General features: G+C 41.2%; 6 protein-coding genes across 6 annotated transcripts; 2 read left to right on the top strand and 4 right to left on the bottom strand.

Annotated features, from left to right (window-relative positions):
* Window positions 1-1,173: 1,173 nt before the first annotated feature.
* On the bottom strand, window positions 1,174-2,955 carry LOC139342937 (hemoglobin subunit beta-A). The gene is made up of 3 exons (XM_070980258.1): window positions 1,899-2,955; window positions 1,503-1,725; window positions 1,174-1,409 (listed from the first exon to the last, which is right to left on the bottom strand). The coding sequence occupies exons 1-3, from the start codon at window positions 1,988-1,990 to the stop codon at window positions 1,281-1,283; spliced, it is 444 nt and encodes a 147-aa protein (XP_070836359.1). The 5' UTR covers window positions 1,991-2,955; the 3' UTR covers window positions 1,174-1,280.
* Window positions 2,956-3,140: 185 nt separating this feature from the next.
* LOC139342942 (hemoglobin subunit alpha-A) lies at window positions 3,141-4,056 on the top strand. The gene is made up of 3 exons (XM_070980263.1): window positions 3,141-3,292; window positions 3,404-3,611; window positions 3,812-4,056. The coding sequence occupies exons 1-3, from the start codon at window positions 3,198-3,200 to the stop codon at window positions 3,938-3,940; spliced, it is 432 nt and encodes a 143-aa protein (XP_070836364.1). The 5' UTR covers window positions 3,141-3,197; the 3' UTR covers window positions 3,941-4,056.
* Window positions 4,057-6,213: 2,157 nt separating this feature from the next.
* On the top strand, window positions 6,214-6,921 carry LOC139342939 (hemoglobin subunit beta). The gene is made up of 3 exons (XM_070980260.1): window positions 6,214-6,319; window positions 6,439-6,661; window positions 6,763-6,921. Exons 1-3 carry the CDS (start codon window positions 6,228-6,230, stop codon window positions 6,889-6,891), a joined length of 444 nt encoding a protein of 147 aa, XP_070836361.1. The 5' UTR covers window positions 6,214-6,227; the 3' UTR covers window positions 6,892-6,921.
* A 1,244-nt stretch (window positions 6,922-8,165) lies between these two features.
* LOC139342944 (hemoglobin embryonic subunit alpha) lies at window positions 8,166-9,084 on the bottom strand. The gene is made up of 3 exons (XM_070980264.1): window positions 8,990-9,084; window positions 8,691-8,898; window positions 8,166-8,294 (listed from the first exon to the last, which is right to left on the bottom strand). The coding sequence occupies exons 1-3, from the start codon at window positions 9,082-9,084 to the stop codon at window positions 8,166-8,168; spliced, it is 432 nt and encodes a 143-aa protein (XP_070836365.1).
* Window positions 9,085-13,510: 4,426 nt separating this feature from the next.
* On the bottom strand, window positions 13,511-15,098 carry LOC139342938 (hemoglobin cathodic subunit beta-like). The gene is made up of 3 exons (XM_070980259.1): window positions 14,831-15,098; window positions 14,305-14,527; window positions 13,511-14,192 (listed from the first exon to the last, which is right to left on the bottom strand). The coding sequence occupies exons 1-3, from the start codon at window positions 14,920-14,922 to the stop codon at window positions 14,064-14,066; spliced, it is 444 nt and encodes a 147-aa protein (XP_070836360.1). The 5' UTR covers window positions 14,923-15,098; the 3' UTR covers window positions 13,511-14,063.
* A 1,039-nt stretch (window positions 15,099-16,137) lies between these two features.
* LOC139342936 (hemoglobin subunit beta-A-like) lies at window positions 16,138-16,934 on the bottom strand. The gene is made up of 3 exons (XM_070980257.1): window positions 16,787-16,934; window positions 16,468-16,690; window positions 16,138-16,373 (listed from the first exon to the last, which is right to left on the bottom strand). Exons 1-3 carry the CDS (start codon window positions 16,876-16,878, stop codon window positions 16,242-16,244), a joined length of 447 nt encoding a protein of 148 aa, XP_070836358.1. The 5' UTR covers window positions 16,879-16,934; the 3' UTR covers window positions 16,138-16,241.
* Window positions 16,935-17,559: the final 625 nt, after the last annotated feature.

The following is a 17,559-nucleotide window of genomic DNA, read 5'->3' as shown; positions in this document are numbered from 1 at the left end:
TATATTTTTCACCAGTGACCAACAGCATGCATCAACTAAAGCTCTATATATAAGACAAGTGTTCTACAAATTGCAAATAATACGTTCATGGAGTGGTTGATATGCACAACATATACATGTCTACATGTTTATATACATTGTGAGGATTTATATTGATAATGACCACACGATTAACTGTTGCCTACCTGATAAAAACCGTATTTTTAAACTGTAAAAATATAATCTCTTAAAATGTAATCTGTAATGGAAGTAAGTGGATGTTTTTGTGGCAGCGGGTAACTGACTGAACTGTTCACTGGACTGAATGCCTTGTTTTGACTCTATAGCGCCTACTAGAGGGTGGGACTGGAACACGTGCCCAGGATGGCTGGGATCTGGGTTGGCAGAGATGATACCTGCTGGTCTTCTGGCTCTGGGGATGCATAAGTCCTGAATGGAGGGCAGGTTTGCACCAAGGACAGTTCTTGTCCTGTTTAGTTTCCGACCCGATGACGATTTAAGCATGTAGGTTTTTCAAACCTTAAAGTCGACAAATACTAATACTTATCAGCACTATGCACATTACTTCATAACGCAGAGGTCCCAAGAGTCACTCATTTCATTCTCGAAATTAACCATCTGAAATGTCAATATCAGGCTAATATGTGAACTCTTTGATACATCACAGTGATGACCAATTTCTATAAAATATCCTTGCATTGCTTTATGTTAGTTTGTTTGTTTTTTGTGGTGCTTTAAATTCATTTTGTGCACACAGTAAACCTATTAAATTAATCAAGTATCTCACATTTCTACTAAAACATGACAAGCCTATGCAGCGATGTTTTAGTAAACTGGTCAATAACTAGTAACTGTTGGGTAAAGGGCTATCATAAGCTGGCAGCAGTTGTTTTTGTCGCCCCCATGATACAGTATTTTGATGCACTGCAGTGTTATCATTAATTTCAGATGACCGCACCCATTTATATCAAAGTGCACATTTTAAAGAAGCCAGAATAACAGAATAACCGGCTAAAGTCATGGCAAATAATTTAATTTACCACTGATACCCTCAATTATAAGGTGTCTCTTGTCCACTAAATCAATAGTGAGTCGCAGCTGAGTATCTGTGTAGAAGAACATTAATAATGACAGCTCTAATTAAATAAATGAAAACAGAAGATCACACAGAGATCAGATTTGAGTTTTATTTGGTGCATTTGGCAACATCTTCAAGTCAGTGCCTGAGAAATTTTGGAAACACTTGTAGAAGTGTTGCACATTATTGGAATGCGAACTCATCAGTGGTACTGTTTGCCCAGAGCAGAGACGACCACAGCCAGGAACTTCTGCCAGGCCTCTTGGGCTTCAGCAGTGAACTGACGTCCAAACTTGGCAGCCATGCACACACTGATGCACTCAGCAAGGAGCTAAAACGAGAAGATGACAACGATCACATGAAGGGCTGATCAGTGAATAAACTGTGGAGCCATTTGTGAATTTGGGTGTAGGTGGTAACATACCCTGAAGTTGTCAGGATCCACGTGGAGTTTCTCAGAGTGCATGACGCTCAGCTTGGTGTAAGCATTCTTGATGTCGTCCAGGTTCTTCACAGCTCTCTCCAGGCCGCCCATCACTGTCTTACCGTGGTCGGCGACCTTTGGGTTTCCGAGGATGGCGGCATTGGTGGAAAGGTTGCCAAACGTTGAGAAGTGTCTCTGAGTCCACGGATACACAATCAGAAGCCTGCGATAACACGAGCCACCATCAATAAAAACGTCAGACTACAACACCTAAAATTGTTTCCAAAGGAAAGGACTAAGAACAACATCAATGAAGAAAACATGGAAACAGCCAGTGTTAAATTCATTTTTCATCAGTTCATATGTAAAAAGCATAGGCAGGTCATAAGCAGTCACCTGGTCAGAGCCTGGGGTCCAATTTCACCCACATCGATCTTTCCCCACAGAGATGTGATGGCGGCGCGCTCAGCATCTGTCCACTTCACCATGTTGATACGTTAAGGTTCTCTCAAGCTTTTTTCAGAAAAGTCTTTGATCACAAACCTTTTGCAAACGCGGTCTTTTGGAGGTTTTTATTAATTACTCAGTGCCACACCTATCAGCCCTGGAAGCATCTGATTGGACCAGAGGCGTCGAAATATTGGCTCACTACCTATAATGAGTTTGATAGGATCTTTGCCAATATTGGCAAAAAATGATAAGAGCAAATGCCAAAATAAATAATGTCATTTCATGAAAATGTATAAATTCAAGAAATGTCTTTGATGTTACATTTTCTAACCTAAATTTCATGTTTTTGAATTAGTCCCCAAATGTTCATTAATTCTCGGCAAGAGAATTAAAAGTTGCAAAATCTTTATATAACGTCTTTTGGCCATTAATAACATTTAAACATAATGATATATTTTAAAATCTCTTTTGACCTGTCTTTCACTAATCTATAGTCTTCATTCCAGTGACATATTCACTATCGTCATGGACTATAAAAGGCTTGTAAACTAAACATAAAAAACTGTGTAAAATCTAAATCTCCATAACAAGCTTTTAAGGTTCACCCCTCTGTCGTATCAGATTATTTTTTATTTTGTTACAAAGTTCCTCACTGTTGTCACTATTGTCAGGAGTAATTTCTTGTTTGTTTGTTTTGTTTCGTTTTTTTATATATATTTGCTTGAAAGCCTAAATATCAAAGTGTTGATCACCAGAGTTATTTTGTAATTTGCTTAAATGTTTACCAGTGCCTTTGTTATTTCAAAATTTAGGTTGTGTTTGCATTATTTTTCATCAGATATTTGCCTATTTAAGATCTCTTTACGCACATCGAAACCTGTGGAAATCATCTGGGAGAGCAAAGAGCAACCCGGCAAATTACAAAGTCTTGTCTCTTGTCTTAGTGAGTATGTATATTTTAGCATATGTTGAGACTAATTCAAAACCTGGATAGGCCTGTTTTATAAAATCATAATAATAATCATTAATTATTAATAATGACTCATAAAATTCGAGAACAGGGAGGGGTTACTTTTATCTCAAAAACAGGTTTGGAAACTTTTGGCAATTTCATTCATGGAGGTGTGGTTTGGATTTGATACTCGGGTGTGGTGCAGTTTGGTTTGATATAAAAAAGGTCATTAAGCAGCGTCTTCATATGACAATTTTTTCTTTCAATTCAGAAAACTTGAAGAAAAGGCAGTCATGAGCCTCTCTGGAAAAGACAAGTCCGTGGTGAAGTCTATCTGGGACAAAGCGGGCCCTAAGGCCGCCGAGATTGGAGCTGAGGCTCTGGCCAGGTAATCTCTTTTTTATTATTTCATTATTCATGTATTTATTTTTATTTGTAGTTGAAATGTACATGCTATTGGTTGTCATTAATTCTTCGTTCTGTCATCCATGTTTAACAGGATGCTGACTGTGTACCCGCAGACCAAGACCTATTTTGCCCACTGGGCTGATCTGAGTCCTGAGTCCCCACAGGTGAAAAAGCATGGCGGAATCATCATGGCAGCCATTGGAGAAGCCGTCGGAAAGATTGATGACCTTGTTGGTGCTATGTCCAACCTCAGCGAGCTGCATGCCTTCAAGCTCAGAGTGGATCCTGCCAACTTCAGGGTAAAGTTGCTGCACAATGTTGTAGACCGGACTAAATGTACTGTAAAAACAATAATGGACGTTACTGCATGGATTTTCTATATTAAAGTTAAAACGTGAATTGATTTCATATTCTTAAATTGCATAGGTGGTTTAACGCAATCAAGATATGTGTTTTCCTTGTTGCTGACTTGAATTTATCTTTTCTTGCACAACCGCAGATGCTGGCCCATAACATCATCTTAGTGATGTCCATGTACTTCCCCGGAGATTTCACTCCAGAGGTCCACCTCTCCGTGGACAAGTTCCTGCAGAACCTGGCTTTGGCTCTGTCCGAGAGATACCGCTAAACTCCAGTGATCCAGGAGCATCGACTGCATGCATGCGACATGTAGACACAACAAAGTCAACATCCCTTTTAACAGAAGGGCTTGGTCAATAAATGAATAAATATGAATTGTCCAGATGTCCGTCTCTTCTTCTTAGTGTGCCTACCTTTGACACCTCTCGGTATACACATACTTTTCAACAACAACAACAACAACAACAACAACAACAACAACAACAACAACAACAACAACAACAACAACAACAACTATTAAAGTAAATACCTTATTTGAATAGTATTGCTTTCAAGGTGCGGTCGCCTCCTCACCTCTCAGCCAATCACAGGCCTGCACACTCTGCAGCAGGTGGCTCAGTGCATATTCGTCACACGTTTCTGTCGAGAAATTGGTTAAGAGCTTGTGTCTGTGCAGAAAATGAGATTTATTGGGATGCTGAGAGGCTAAGAACTTCAGTCACTCGTTAATAGCTGCTTGCAAAAGACGTTGTGTCATCGTCAGAGTGCAGCACAGAGACAACGAAATGCAGTTAAGCAGAAGTGCAAATAGTAATAATATCCAAAATATAAATACATACAAGTAGTGCATGAGGTATGAGCCATGAGGTATAAACATGTATGAGGTATGCGCAGGTAATGCAAGTAATTTCTATAAAACTGCAAAACGTGCAACACGGTATGTAAAGAAGTGACACGTCCAACAGGCAGCAAGTGGTAGTGCAGTAAACAGTGAACAGTATCAGGAATATTGTATATAAAATATTAAGTGTTATGTCCTGTATGACATGGGCTGAGTTGTAATGATCATCTTTGTTTATAGTCTCTTGGGTCCTGGTAAAAGGGGGTGTCAGTGTCAGTGGGAGGGTGGTGGGGTTGGAGGGTGGGCTGCTGGGGCACGGAGTTCAGCAGGGTAACAGCTCTGGGGCAGGAGCTGTTCCTGTGCGTGCTGGTGCGGGAACGGAGGCTCCTGAGCCTCCTACCAGAATATGTAGCAGGATATTTTAGAATTAACGAACAGAATCACAGAATAAATTATTTCAGCTTCATTTTGTAAGATGACTTGGTTTATAAAGATACATAAATATGACGGTCGACCAGCACACCGCAGTGTGGTTGTCCGTGGTGATGGAGCTGTCCGGGGTAGTCTGCTGGTTCACCGGTCTGAGTGACACACCCGAAATGAACCGCAGCTCCTCAGCCCAGCGCTGAAATGCTCTCACCGGCCAATCAAGCGGCGAGAGATCATGGAGCTGTACCAGGTACAGGGTAGAAAAAAACACCATTCTGTTAACAATAGTCAACTTCAGACAATACCCCAGCAATAATGAGCGTCACTACACGCCGACTTAAATGTATGCACTGCAGGTTGTTTCCCCAGTGCCGGGAGGCGTTATAGCAAAATAAAGCCATAAATATGGATTATATTGAACTTCTGAATGGCTACGAGGATGTTGAATATTAATTTCTCATGACAGGTAATTCAAAAATGCATTTTAGTTTGTACTGATAGTGTAAACTGCAGATCTGCAAGCGTAACCGCGTTCTGATAAATGAAGCTAAACTGAGCTCGAATAAGGGCATTTATCAGTTGTGGGTGTGCCAAAAATTATTTTAATTGGCTGGGAATGTTTCAGTGTTGCAAAGCAGCCTGCATTAAATCCTCATCATGAGTAGATTGTTGCATCACTTCCAGTCATGATCAGAGCTGCATGATGTGCACGAGCGCCCTCTACTGCATTTATTACTTCTTTACGGGTACAATGGCTTGGGTATGGCTAAGTCAACCACATCACCATTTATTTACATTATACTTGCAGTAGACAGGGTGGTTACACTGATGGAAAACATTATCAGATAGAAAGCTGCTAGGATTTCATTTAAATTTGCGTTAAATGAGAATACCGTACCATAAAGTTAGACAATTGGTGATTTTTAAGCATTTCTGGCGTTTCTGAAATCTGACCCGATCCTCTGAATATAATTCGTTTTCGCCCTGCCAGCCTTCAGGTCCTCTTGACTGCACGTGGAATTCACACGTAATTTCTGATCATGGCAGAAAAGTTGCGACATATGGAAAGCAACCAGCAATATCCATTTCCCAGCTTCAGACAATCTAAGCAGTGCAGATTTGTCCTTTTCTTATCGTTTTTGCAAATCTGTAGAGCAATACTTGGCCAGCCCCCAGTCTTACTCATCCAATCGCTCATTTCAGGGAGGAGTGAAACCTCTCAGTTAAAAACAGAAGCATCTGGTACCGAACCACATACTTGTGGAACAAATCTGCAGCCTTCAAAATGGTCGAATGGACAGAATTCGAGCGCGCTACTATCCAGGACATCTTCTCCAAGATGGACTATGAGACGGTGGGACCCGCAGCTCTCACCAGGTAAGAGATCTTTTCTGCGTATTTTCGCCGTAATGCGAATGCCACATGTAAATAATTAGTGTGTTAACAGAGACATTTTCAGAATTGCAAACGATGCATGTTTTTGCATGTTTCCTCAGGTGTCTGGTCGTCTACCCCTGGACTCAGAGGTATTTCGGCAACTTTGGAAACCTCTACAACGCCGCTGCTATTAATGCAAACCCGAAGATAGCGACTCATGGAAAGACTATCCTCCACGGTCTGGACCGGGCTGTGAAGAACATGGACAACATCAAGGAAACCTATGCTGAGCTGAGTGTGCTGCACTCCGAGAAACTGCACGTCGACCCTGACAATTTCAGGGTAAAGTTGTGGAATTAATGCAGCTGTTGTTGCCCATATTCAAGCATTATTCCAAAAACCGTCCCACCTTTCATGCTAATGTTTTCTGATGCTTGTTGCAGCTGCTGTCTGACTGCCTGACCATCGTGGTTGCTGCCAAGTTGGGTCAAGCCTTCACTGCTGACATCCAGGGCGCTTTCCAGAAGTTCCTGGCAGTTGTGGTGTCCTCCCTGGGAAGGCAGTACCACTAGAGAGCTGCGACAGAAGACCATCTAATTTGTTGAAAAGCTCCTTGTTTTTAACCATGTCACAAAAGCATAAATAAATAAAACAATAAGCATATTCAACAAGCTCTATGTTTTTCACTGTCTGTGTTTATGGTCATATCAGGGCGATTTGAACTTGTTCAGAGTGTATATTCACATATTTTCAGAGGTGAAATTAAGCATTAATATGCATTCAGAGGTTCAATGCCTCAACGTGAAAGTAAGACTCGAGTAAAGGTCCTGCATTAAAAACTGAACTTAAGTAAAATGACATATTATCAGCATAAGGTATTTAAGTGTCAAAAGTAAAAGTGCTCATCATGCAGAATGACCACTTTCAAAATGTCATATTTTGACCTATTATAATGTAGTATTATTAAATCATATTATTACAACATGTCCCTTTACCAATACAGTGGGTTAGAAGAGAAACCAAATGAAATCTGAAATAGAGTTTCATCTAACGAGAATTCAACTAATTTGGTCACATATCGATTAATGCATGAAGTAACTGTGAATTAACATTCCTTAAGTAATAATCTATTAAGTGTGACCACTTTCAAAATGTTATATTTTGACGTATTGTAACATATTATTTTTTATTAAGTCACAGTATTACGACATGTCCCTTTACCACTACAGTGGGTTAGAAGGCAAGTCAAATGAAATCTGAGAAATCTGAAATAAAGTTTCATCTGACTAGAATTCAGCTAAATTGGTCACATATCCGTTAATACATGAGTAACTGTGAAATAACGTTCCTTAAGTAGTAATCTGCTAAGTGTGAACTAATCACATAAAGCCTATATGTGTGTGTGTGTGTGTGTGTGTGTGTGTGTGTGTGTGTGTGTGTGTGTGTGTGTGTGTGTGTGTGTGTGTGTGTGTGTGTGTGTATGATTTGTGCCCTTATTAAAAAGACAATAATGATAGAATAATAATAATAATAATAATATGTATATTATACTATGTAAAGTTATTTTTTTTAACCAATGCTTCTTTAGATGTTGTGAAAAAAAAATCTGCTTTCCATAACTTGTGTAAGTAATGCTGAAATATCGCTGACTTGCGTTTTTCCAATATACAAAACTGATGTCATGCATGCTGTGAGCCTGTCTGGAAACCCTTTTAATCTATGTCTGCGCGATAGAAATTCACTCCACCACAAGAACAGTTTCATTGCATTCGATCTTTTATTCATATTCAGACTGACAGAGTATTCGAGCCCGTGCAGCTGTCCGTCATCTGCTCCTCATCGCAGTTCATCGGTATTTCTCAGACAGGGCACGAGCCAGGGCAGCCAGGAACTTGTCCATGGCCATATGGGCCTCAGGGGTGAATTCGGTGGGGTACATGATGGCCAGGACCACAAGGATGTTGTGAATGAGAATCTGTGAAAGGAGGATAATGACACTTTAATCCAATTGCCAGTCCTGAAAGAATAGATACTTAAGATGGACACAATAATCGTATCTTACACTAGGATTACTGAGTGTTTAAGACCCAATATCAAAAGGTTAGAAGAACCACAAGAACACCAACCTAATATGCGCTGTGGACCACTAATTTTATCTTCCCCTTTCTGCTCCCACAGCCATGACTGCACAGCACTTTGATGGAGGTCACTATAAACTACAGCATCTCTAACCTGTTGGCGCGACCTAATTTAAACACCTTTAAATGAAAGCTCAGTGAGAGAGAGAGAGAGAGAGAGAGAGAGAGAGAGAGAGAGAGAGAGAGAGAGAGAGAGAGAGAGAAACGTGCAAATCATCATCAGTGAGGTCTACCTTGAAGTTGGCGGGGTCCACACGCAGAGTGAAGGCGTGCAGCTCACTCAGATTCAGGAGACCTCCAGTCAGATCGTCGATTTTGCTCACAGCATCAGCAACTCCAGACATCACAGTCTGTCCGTGCTTCTTCACCGGGGCAGAGCCGGGGCTCAGGTCCTTCCAGTGGGAGAAGTAAGTCTTGGTCTGCGGGTACACCACCAGCATCCTGGGTCATAAATGTTAGCAAGTGAATAAGCGAGCGAGTAACAAGTGGAAAACAAACCAGAAACAGAGAGGTCAGGTGGGATCGCGTTTACCTGGACAGAGCATCAGCGCCGATGTCATCGGCCTTGCTCGAAATTTTGCTCCAGAGGGCCTTCACTGTGGCCTTGTCCTTGGCGGTGAGACTCATCTTGCCTGGTGATTGTTTGGTTGACGTTGAAATGCTGGGATCAGGCCAAACCGTGGTGGGTTTTATACATATAACAGGGTATGGGCACACCCGTGCCACCTCCAAGATAGGAGGCTGTGTGGCATTTGGATGGGTTCCAAATGATATGTTGCAGCTTGCATGAGATAAAGAAAAGGGGGGGAGGAGAGAAAAGAAACACTTGAGGACTAATTTAAAGTACACAACGAAACCACATGCAGCCTAATTTTCTAAGTGTTTTCACTTCTGAAACTCAAGAAGTTCTTTAAATTCAGTGTATAACCTCCAAAGGACAGCCAGCTGAAATGAGGAATTTAAACTAGTCAGAGCAGGAGAACCAGTTACAAATTCAGTTCATAGATCATGAGTAATATGAGGTCCTGCTCAAACTGGAAATAAGTTTTGTGAGCGTTTTCACCAAGAAAGTTACTTCATAGACTTCACTTCATATTCAATACATCGAAAGATTGTTTCTGGTGTTAATCCTCATTAATGGCAGACTTTTTAGTTTTCCCATAAGTAAAGCTTTTAGTAGTGTCATTGTTTACAGCACATTACTGTAAATTAAAAGGGAAGTAATTAAAAATGCTGTGGGCTAATTCAAAGAACAGATATGGCAGTATGAACAGTTAATCGTCGGCCTGTGTGACGTAAACATGTATGACAGTCCAGGCGCACTGATTTGAAATCCAGGCTGTGCAATTAATTAATATTCAAGGATTTGATTATCAAAACCAAGACTGAGGTCATTTGCGGTGAGGCTGCTGGCAAGAAGTTTATCTGAATCACAACTGGAGCGTAAAAAGGGCGGATCCGCTCAGAGGGGAACAAGATTAGAAGGAGCTCAGCTGAGACACAGCGCGACTAGCGTGGTCCAAGATGAAGTTACTTCACTGTCTCTTTCGGTTAATTGCACTGCGGTTTTATTGACTGCTTGGCTTTGTTTGGCTGCTGAGAACCACTGGTGACGACTGTTCCACAGATCCTAATAGATTCAGTTGATTCCTCCTTTTGTCATGAGTGATTCTCTTTTTATGCATTTTATATGCGCATTGGAGGGAGCCTAAGAATAAACGATTTCGTTGTTAACGAATTTCGTTGTTAATGTACATATGACAAATAAAGGGCTTGTATTATAAATAAAGAAAAATAAAGAAACTTGTCGGACTCCACGTTTTTAGCTTCAGTTCCACTGCTTTGACCTTTCAGTTTATATGTGGATTCTCATAAAAATCTGTGTCACTTATGCTCACGTTGGTCCCCGGGGCGGAGAATATGGGGCCAGGGGCGTGAAACAATAGGCTATATCTGTTCACATCTGGAAACACGCTGTCACACTGTCGGAAAACACCACAGCAGAATGAACAGATGCTGAGCGTCGTTCCAGAGGTCTAACGGACCTCACACTTTTGCCAGGTAAGGTATCAAATAACCATGACTGTTCCTTTTCGAGAGACACCTCTTAGTGTCGTTTGTTAAGCGAATTTGCGAATCTAACCCACAAATTTGCTCATGACAGGCTTATATGTCTTCTAAGTGGCTCATTAATATTACTCGAACCCTCGTCGCACTTATCTGAAACTTTGGTACGACAAAAAATGCTTAATTGAAAAAGTATTGATACAAACATCGCAAAGAAACATTTTCTTCAGGATATTTGTGGATCTCTGTTCTGTTTTTCTGCACGAAACAGAGACAGAATTCAAACTGATTAGTCTGCTGTCTTTCGATTGTAGATTTCCTCGCTGCTTATATTCTTTGGCATGATGACATCAAATCCCACTCGCCTGGAAACACTCTAAAATGTTTTGTTTTTGTTTGTTTTTTTACTCGAATTGATCCTATCAGCGTTGCTTTAAATATCCTTTGTCGTGCACAAGCACACATGCAAAAAGCCTTTAAGTGACTGACCAAAAAAGTTCAAATAACAGAAAACAACTTGTCGTCTTTAGGGAGATTTCCTCAGCGTATTTGCTTTGATAAAGAATATCAGAGTTCTCTGCTACATGACGTTAGTGCTCCTGGCAGAAACCCAGCAAACCCCAGCGCAGTGATTTGACTATTGGCACAATTCGTGAAAAAAGTCAAAACACTGGGATGGGACCCAATATTACCTCCAAAGTTTTCAGCATTTGCTATGATATAGAGACTTACAGTACATAGCTTTTAATGTGTTCTGACTGTTAAATGTTCACATCAGTTTTTCTTTCTTTCTTTATTTTTATCTTCCTTGTAGATTAATACTGAAGACATCCAAACTATGAAGGAACACACCTGGAATGGTTTTCCAACAGTCTTGAAGGAGTTCAGAGAGGTGCTGAGCACTTGATGGCTGGTTTGCCTTCACTCTGCGGTCCAAATCATCCAAAGCCATCTCAGTTGGGTTTAGGTCAGGCGATTGTGGAGGGCAGGTCATCTGACGCAGCACTCCATCACTCTCTTTCTTGGTCAAATAGCCCTTACACAGCCTGGAGGTGTGTTTGGGGTCATTGTCCTGTTGAAAATCAAATGATGGTCCCACTAAGCGCAAACCAGATGGGATGGCATGTCGCTGCAGAAAGCTGTTGTAGCCATGCTGGTTAAGTGTGCCTTGAATTGTCAGTAAATCACCAGCAGTGTCACTAGCAAAGCACCCCACACCATCACACCTCCTCCTCCATGCTTCAGGTTGGGAACCACACATGTAGAAACCATCCGCTCACCTTTTCTGCATCTCACAAAGACATGGCAGGTGGAGCCAAAAATCTCATATTTGGACTCATCAAACCAAAGGACAGATTTCCACTGGTCTAATGTCCATTCCTTGTGTTTCTTGGCCCAAGCAATTCTCTTCTTCTTCTTGTTGTTCTTCCTCAGAAGAGGTTTCTTTGCAGCAATCTGACCATGGAGGCCTGATTCACACAGTCTCTTCTAAACAGCTGATGTTGAGATGTGTCTGTTACTTGAACTCTGTGAAGCATTTGGGCTCTAATCCTTGGGTTTCTGAGGCTGGTAACTCGGATGAACTTATCCTCTGCAGCAGAGGTAACTCTTGGTCTTCCTTTCCTGTAGCGGTCCTCATGAGAGCCAGTTTAATCATCTGATGCTCTTTGCAACTGCACTTTAGGATACGTCCAAAGTTCTTGAAATTTTCCGGACTGACTGACCTTCATGGGCCCCTTACAAAACAACATTGATCCTTGCTCAGTATAATTGAGCTGGAGCGCCATCTAGTGGACTCTCAAACATCCATCTTCATCGCACCACTGACACTTTCGCGCACGCTCAATCTTTAAACATTGCAGGCAGAGTAATGCTCCTTAGAATGATACAGATATAGTAAAATCTGCTCCCACTGAATCACATGACTCTGAACGTGAGACAAAAAGTAGGTTTGACCCTGCAGCTCGAGCCAGTGACTGAACATTGAATTCATGCCTCACGCGCTATTGTGTTTTTATCACAAACCATTAGCAGTCTCAGCTTTCTGCTAGTTATTTCAGTAATTTGATTGTGATCCATGTGTTACTTTCTCAAGACAATAAACTCTATTTTAATGCAGTCTCCTGCCTTTTACTGCATCTGCACTCACAGTATTATCATATATAACTACCTGACACTGATTATAATGAATCATCTCCCCCAAAGTACAGCATCGCTGCACCATCACCACACAGCGGTCTATCATCAGCGGGACCACAGACCAAGGTCACAAAGTTACCAACTCTCTGGTAGTGAGGGTAATTCTGTGTTTTGCCTGGACCTTTGGTTGAGTGATGACTTGCATCAGTTGGCCCTGGAAATGGATATTTCACCCTTTCAAAGACATGAGCACCATTTATATTTCGTAATATTACTCGTTGTTAATTCCTTGTTTAATTGACGATAGGGCAATTTAGAGTACTTGCAGATGTACTATAAACCAGCACTATAAACCGTGCCAAGGTATGGTAGGTTTCGCCAGTAGAGGTTGCTCTCTGCCTAAGTAACTGGGCAGAACTACAGGTTCACAAATTTAGGTTAACTAAGTTCCCTATTGTGGGTAAGTGCTCTGTGTGTGCTGTGTCAACTTAAGTTTACTAAGGTCCCTTGAAAAAACACTGGGGTCCGGTCAAATGATTGCACTGGGACTAATGTCCATCTTAAGAATCAGAATTTACAATCCAACAACCTTCCTACACTTTGCTAACTCTTCTGAGAGATCATTACCAGGTGTTTGTTGAAACACACTTAGCCATAGAATTAGCCATCTCTATTATGGTGCAAAACATTAATGTCCTGTCCACTGATGTCCATCTTTCCAGGACGGAGGTAAGGCCCCGACGAGCCACAGAGCATGGCTCAGTCAGGTTTATATTGACATTCTAACAATCATTTAGCAATATGTAATCAATTAATGGACACGTGAAATATTTTTTCTTTTTTCTTTCATTAGTGTGTTTTTTATGTTACCACTCCCATACTGATACATAATTGTGTAGCCATGTCCAGCTGAGATGTTATTTGTTGTTATTATACTGTATAATTCAGATATTCCATATGTGGAGGGATGACAGGAACGAGTGAAACGCGTTGCAATAGTAAAACCCAGACACCTTTATACAGCCTATAGATATGTACACACATTTTAGTTTAATAGTAATAATGTATACTAGTGACGTTAAATGGTTTCTCTACATTTGAAATAACTTGTACTTCCGTTTTAGACCCCAGGGTGTCTCTAATTCCCCATTGAAAAACTCAGTATATTTTAAAAGGGCACCAATGTCAACGTTTTTCATCATTATGCCACAGACTGAGGATATTTCAACACACGCAAACAGAATCTTTTAACAAAATATTCAATTGCTTGAGCATATTGAGGATATTCTTTCAAGTTGCTTCAGGTGACACCTTGCATGATGTCTGCCACTGAGATAAACACACAGGGTTTAAGTATGAGGTTTGTTTTATTTTTACCCCAGCAGAGTTTGTTCAGCTCTTCAGGAGTACTGACTGCTCATACCATCGACCACAACAGACAGGAACTTCTGCCAGGTAGCCTGGACCTGAGGGTTAAGGGCGCTCCTGAGTTTGCAGGCGACAGTGATGGTGATGCAATCAGCCAAAAGCTGCGGACAAAACAAAAAGGCATCATGGCTGTGCACTGTGGTCCGCTGTTTGACCTTAACGTACTTAAAGCTTAAATATGTTTCTTTGGATTTGAGGACAATTATTGCCTACTCTAAAGTTATCAGGGTCCACGTTGAGTTTTTCGCAGTGCAAGCGGCTCAGATCAGCATATGTCCCCCTGATGTTGTCCATGTCCTTCACCGCTTTGTCCAGAGCCTTCAGCACCACCCTGCCGTGGGCTGCCACTTTGGCGTTATTCAGAACAGCAGTTGCGGTGAAGATATCCCCAAATCTACCGAAATACCGCTCGGTCCAGGGGTAGACGATCAGCACCCTGTCGACGTGAGAACTAGTTATTATGCATGCTGAGTTTTAGTATCGTTAAAACATTTAGAAAGGTTTCAAACATACCATGTGGATCATACATCATAAAAATAAAGGCCTATCTCAGCCTATAGGTGCCAGGCTGTGGACAGCGCCTGGTGCTGAAATGAGACCTAACGTTGAATTCCCCAGTTTTACCTCAAGACAAGACATTTTCCCCACACAAACGCAAACGTTACTTAGGCTAACTTTATAGTAATAAAAAAAAACCTCAATTATACTTAACAATATTGTTGGAAATCATATCCTCTACCTTGCCAAAGCTTCTGGTCCAATCTCATCGATATCAATTTTTTCCCAAACAGCACTGACCGTGCTGCGCTCCTTCTCAGTCCACTCAGCCATGATGTCGATCAATCAATGTATTTGGTCATCGTTTGTCTCTACGCATTACAGGGAGGAGCGATCGGCTCTTCTGTTCAACGAGCCGCGATGATAAGGCAGCATGGAGTCACACATGAGAGGTTGATTGTCAAAGGAAGATCACTGAATGAGTGGCTTCCTGTCAGTATATACAAAAAACATCCAGGCCTCTTCCGCCTAAATAGATTATCTGGTTTACTTAATATCACCAAAATTTCCTTCATGCAGCATTTGCGGCCCCTGATCAGACGTTTATTTCTTGTCCTCAAATGCCGAATTTTATTTTATTTTATTTTTATTTTTTTTTGCGTGCTTTAACAACTGCCACAAAATGACACGTCTTCTATAACACAGTAGCAGAGCTCCAGCTGTATTGGTCTTTAATCGACCTGGAAAGGACACTATTCTTCATATGTTGAAAATAAAAGTACAAGAAGCGTATGGCATTCTGTGCAGTACAGCCACTGAAATGAAACGGCATTTTGATATTAATTTCTTGACGCCACCCATTTTTTTTATCCGTTGCGCACATGGTTTTTCATACCTTTATCACGAAATTAAGATGACCGCACCCGTTTTGACCAACATAAACTTGTCCAATGTGCCATTTTAATATCTTGAAAATCGATAATGAAGCACGGCAATACAGCCTGAAATATAGACGGAAGTTCTCAGATATTTTACTTAAGTAAAGGTACCACATTGTAGAAACACACAAAACGAGTAAAACTAGTGCATCTAAACCCCTACGTAACTTAAAGTACATAAGTATCAGCATGAGAATATACAGAAATTTAGTGGAGCAGGTCTATAAAATGGCAGAAAATAGAGGAAGGAAGGAGGAAGTACAATACTTCAAAACTGTTGATTGCTCAAGTAGAGTAATTGAGTAAATGTACTTAGTTACTTTCAATATAGAGTATACTGAAAATGTAATATATTTGCAATAAGATGTTGGTTTATTTTCAAGTTTTCACATATGTTCACTCACGGCTGTGTATTTAATTGAGTTTTTATTGATGAGTCAGAAACGATGAGTGACTATAATGACTGGAATCGAACACAGCTTTGATTGACTCAGAGATCATGTGACTGCTTGCAGGATATTTCAGGAACTTTTCGAAGAAATTAATCTTGTGAGTGCCATTCTGGGTGAGGGGAGTAAAAAATGCTATTCCAAATGATCACACCAAGAGCAATGCTTTCGTTTGAGTTTTATTTGGTGGAACAGGCTCCAATGCAGATCAGGAGACATGGAGTATGACTGCTGCATGTCTGTGGGGAAGGGCGTTTCCAGAACCTCAGTGGTACTGTTTGCCCAGGGCAGAGACGACCACAGCCAGGAACTTCTGCCAGGCCTCTTGGACACCAGCGGTGAAGACGGAGGGCCCAAACTTGGCAGCCATACACACACTGATGCATTCTGCAAGAAGCTGTGAGAGGAATGATAGGCAGGGTTGCATGAAGGGAGCAAGTCACTTACATTCATTTATGAGGAGGGGTGTAGCGTCAGAGGTGGTAACATACCCTGAAGTTATCCGGATCCACGTGGAGTTTCTCAGAGTGCATGACGCTCAGCTTGGTGTAAGCATTCTTGATGTCGTCCAGGTTCTTCACAGCTCTCTCCAGGCCGCCCATCACTGTTGTACCGTGGTCGGCGACCTTTGGGTTTCCGAGGATGGCGGCATTGGTGGAAAGGTCGCCAAACGTTGAGAAGTGTCTCTGAGTCCATGGATACACAATAAGAAGTCTGAAATGATGTGATTCATTGGATACATGAAAAAAGGTTCCCAAAAAGGCCGACACAGTCAGTGATCCATGACCCGCTTATAAAACAAGATCCTACCTGGTCAGAGCCTGCGGTCCGACTTCAGACACATCGATGCTTGACCACAGGTTAATGATTGCGCTGCGCTCGGCATCTGTCCACTCGACCATGCTGACAGTGTGAAAGTCTCCTCTTGTCAAAAAGTTCCCTGATCACGAGGCTTTTTACTAAACATTAACGTTTGAGATTTCATTTTTTATTAATTACTAATTGCTCCGCCTCCCGGACCAGGAAGCATCTGATTGGACAAGTTGCATCCTCCGATTAATGACGTCCATGCGGTCCCGCTCACAGATGGTTTACAGAAGATAACATATAAAAAGCCACTTATGATAAAAGTTAAAGTTATTTCTGGCGAGATTTCAATTGCAACTGCATGCACTCAATTGCCAGTTTATTGGGTAGACCGATGTAAAAGGACAGCAGTGTACAGCTGAATCAACACCCCTAAAGCAGTTTCAGCATAAACTGAACAGTAAAACCTTCATGCAGGACTCTTCTATTAGACTAGGTGAGCGTACTTATATATATATAGAAAATGTACTGCTATTCTTTTTGAAATAAGCAAGCATGTTTGACATTATGATTTAATTCTCGTATTTTTTTCAAATATTATCCTCTCACACAGTGGCCCAGCACTCACTTATCTTTTTAAATCTGAAATATTTACCAAAGATGAACCATTTTGCAGGCCCATCCATGAGACAGGACAAAATTCCAGCATTTCATGGCCCCAAATTGGCAGGCAATTAGATACATGGGGAGTGGTAAGTTTTATCAAATAAAATTGG

The sequence above is a fragment of the Chaetodon trifascialis genome, chromosome 15 (genome assembly GCF_039877785.1).
Source record: "Chaetodon trifascialis isolate fChaTrf1 chromosome 15, fChaTrf1.hap1, whole genome shotgun sequence".
NCBI classification, from domain to species: domain Eukaryota; kingdom Metazoa; phylum Chordata; class Actinopteri; order Chaetodontiformes; family Chaetodontidae; genus Chaetodon; species Chaetodon trifascialis.
This window is presented reverse-complemented; position numbering and strand designations above follow the sequence as displayed.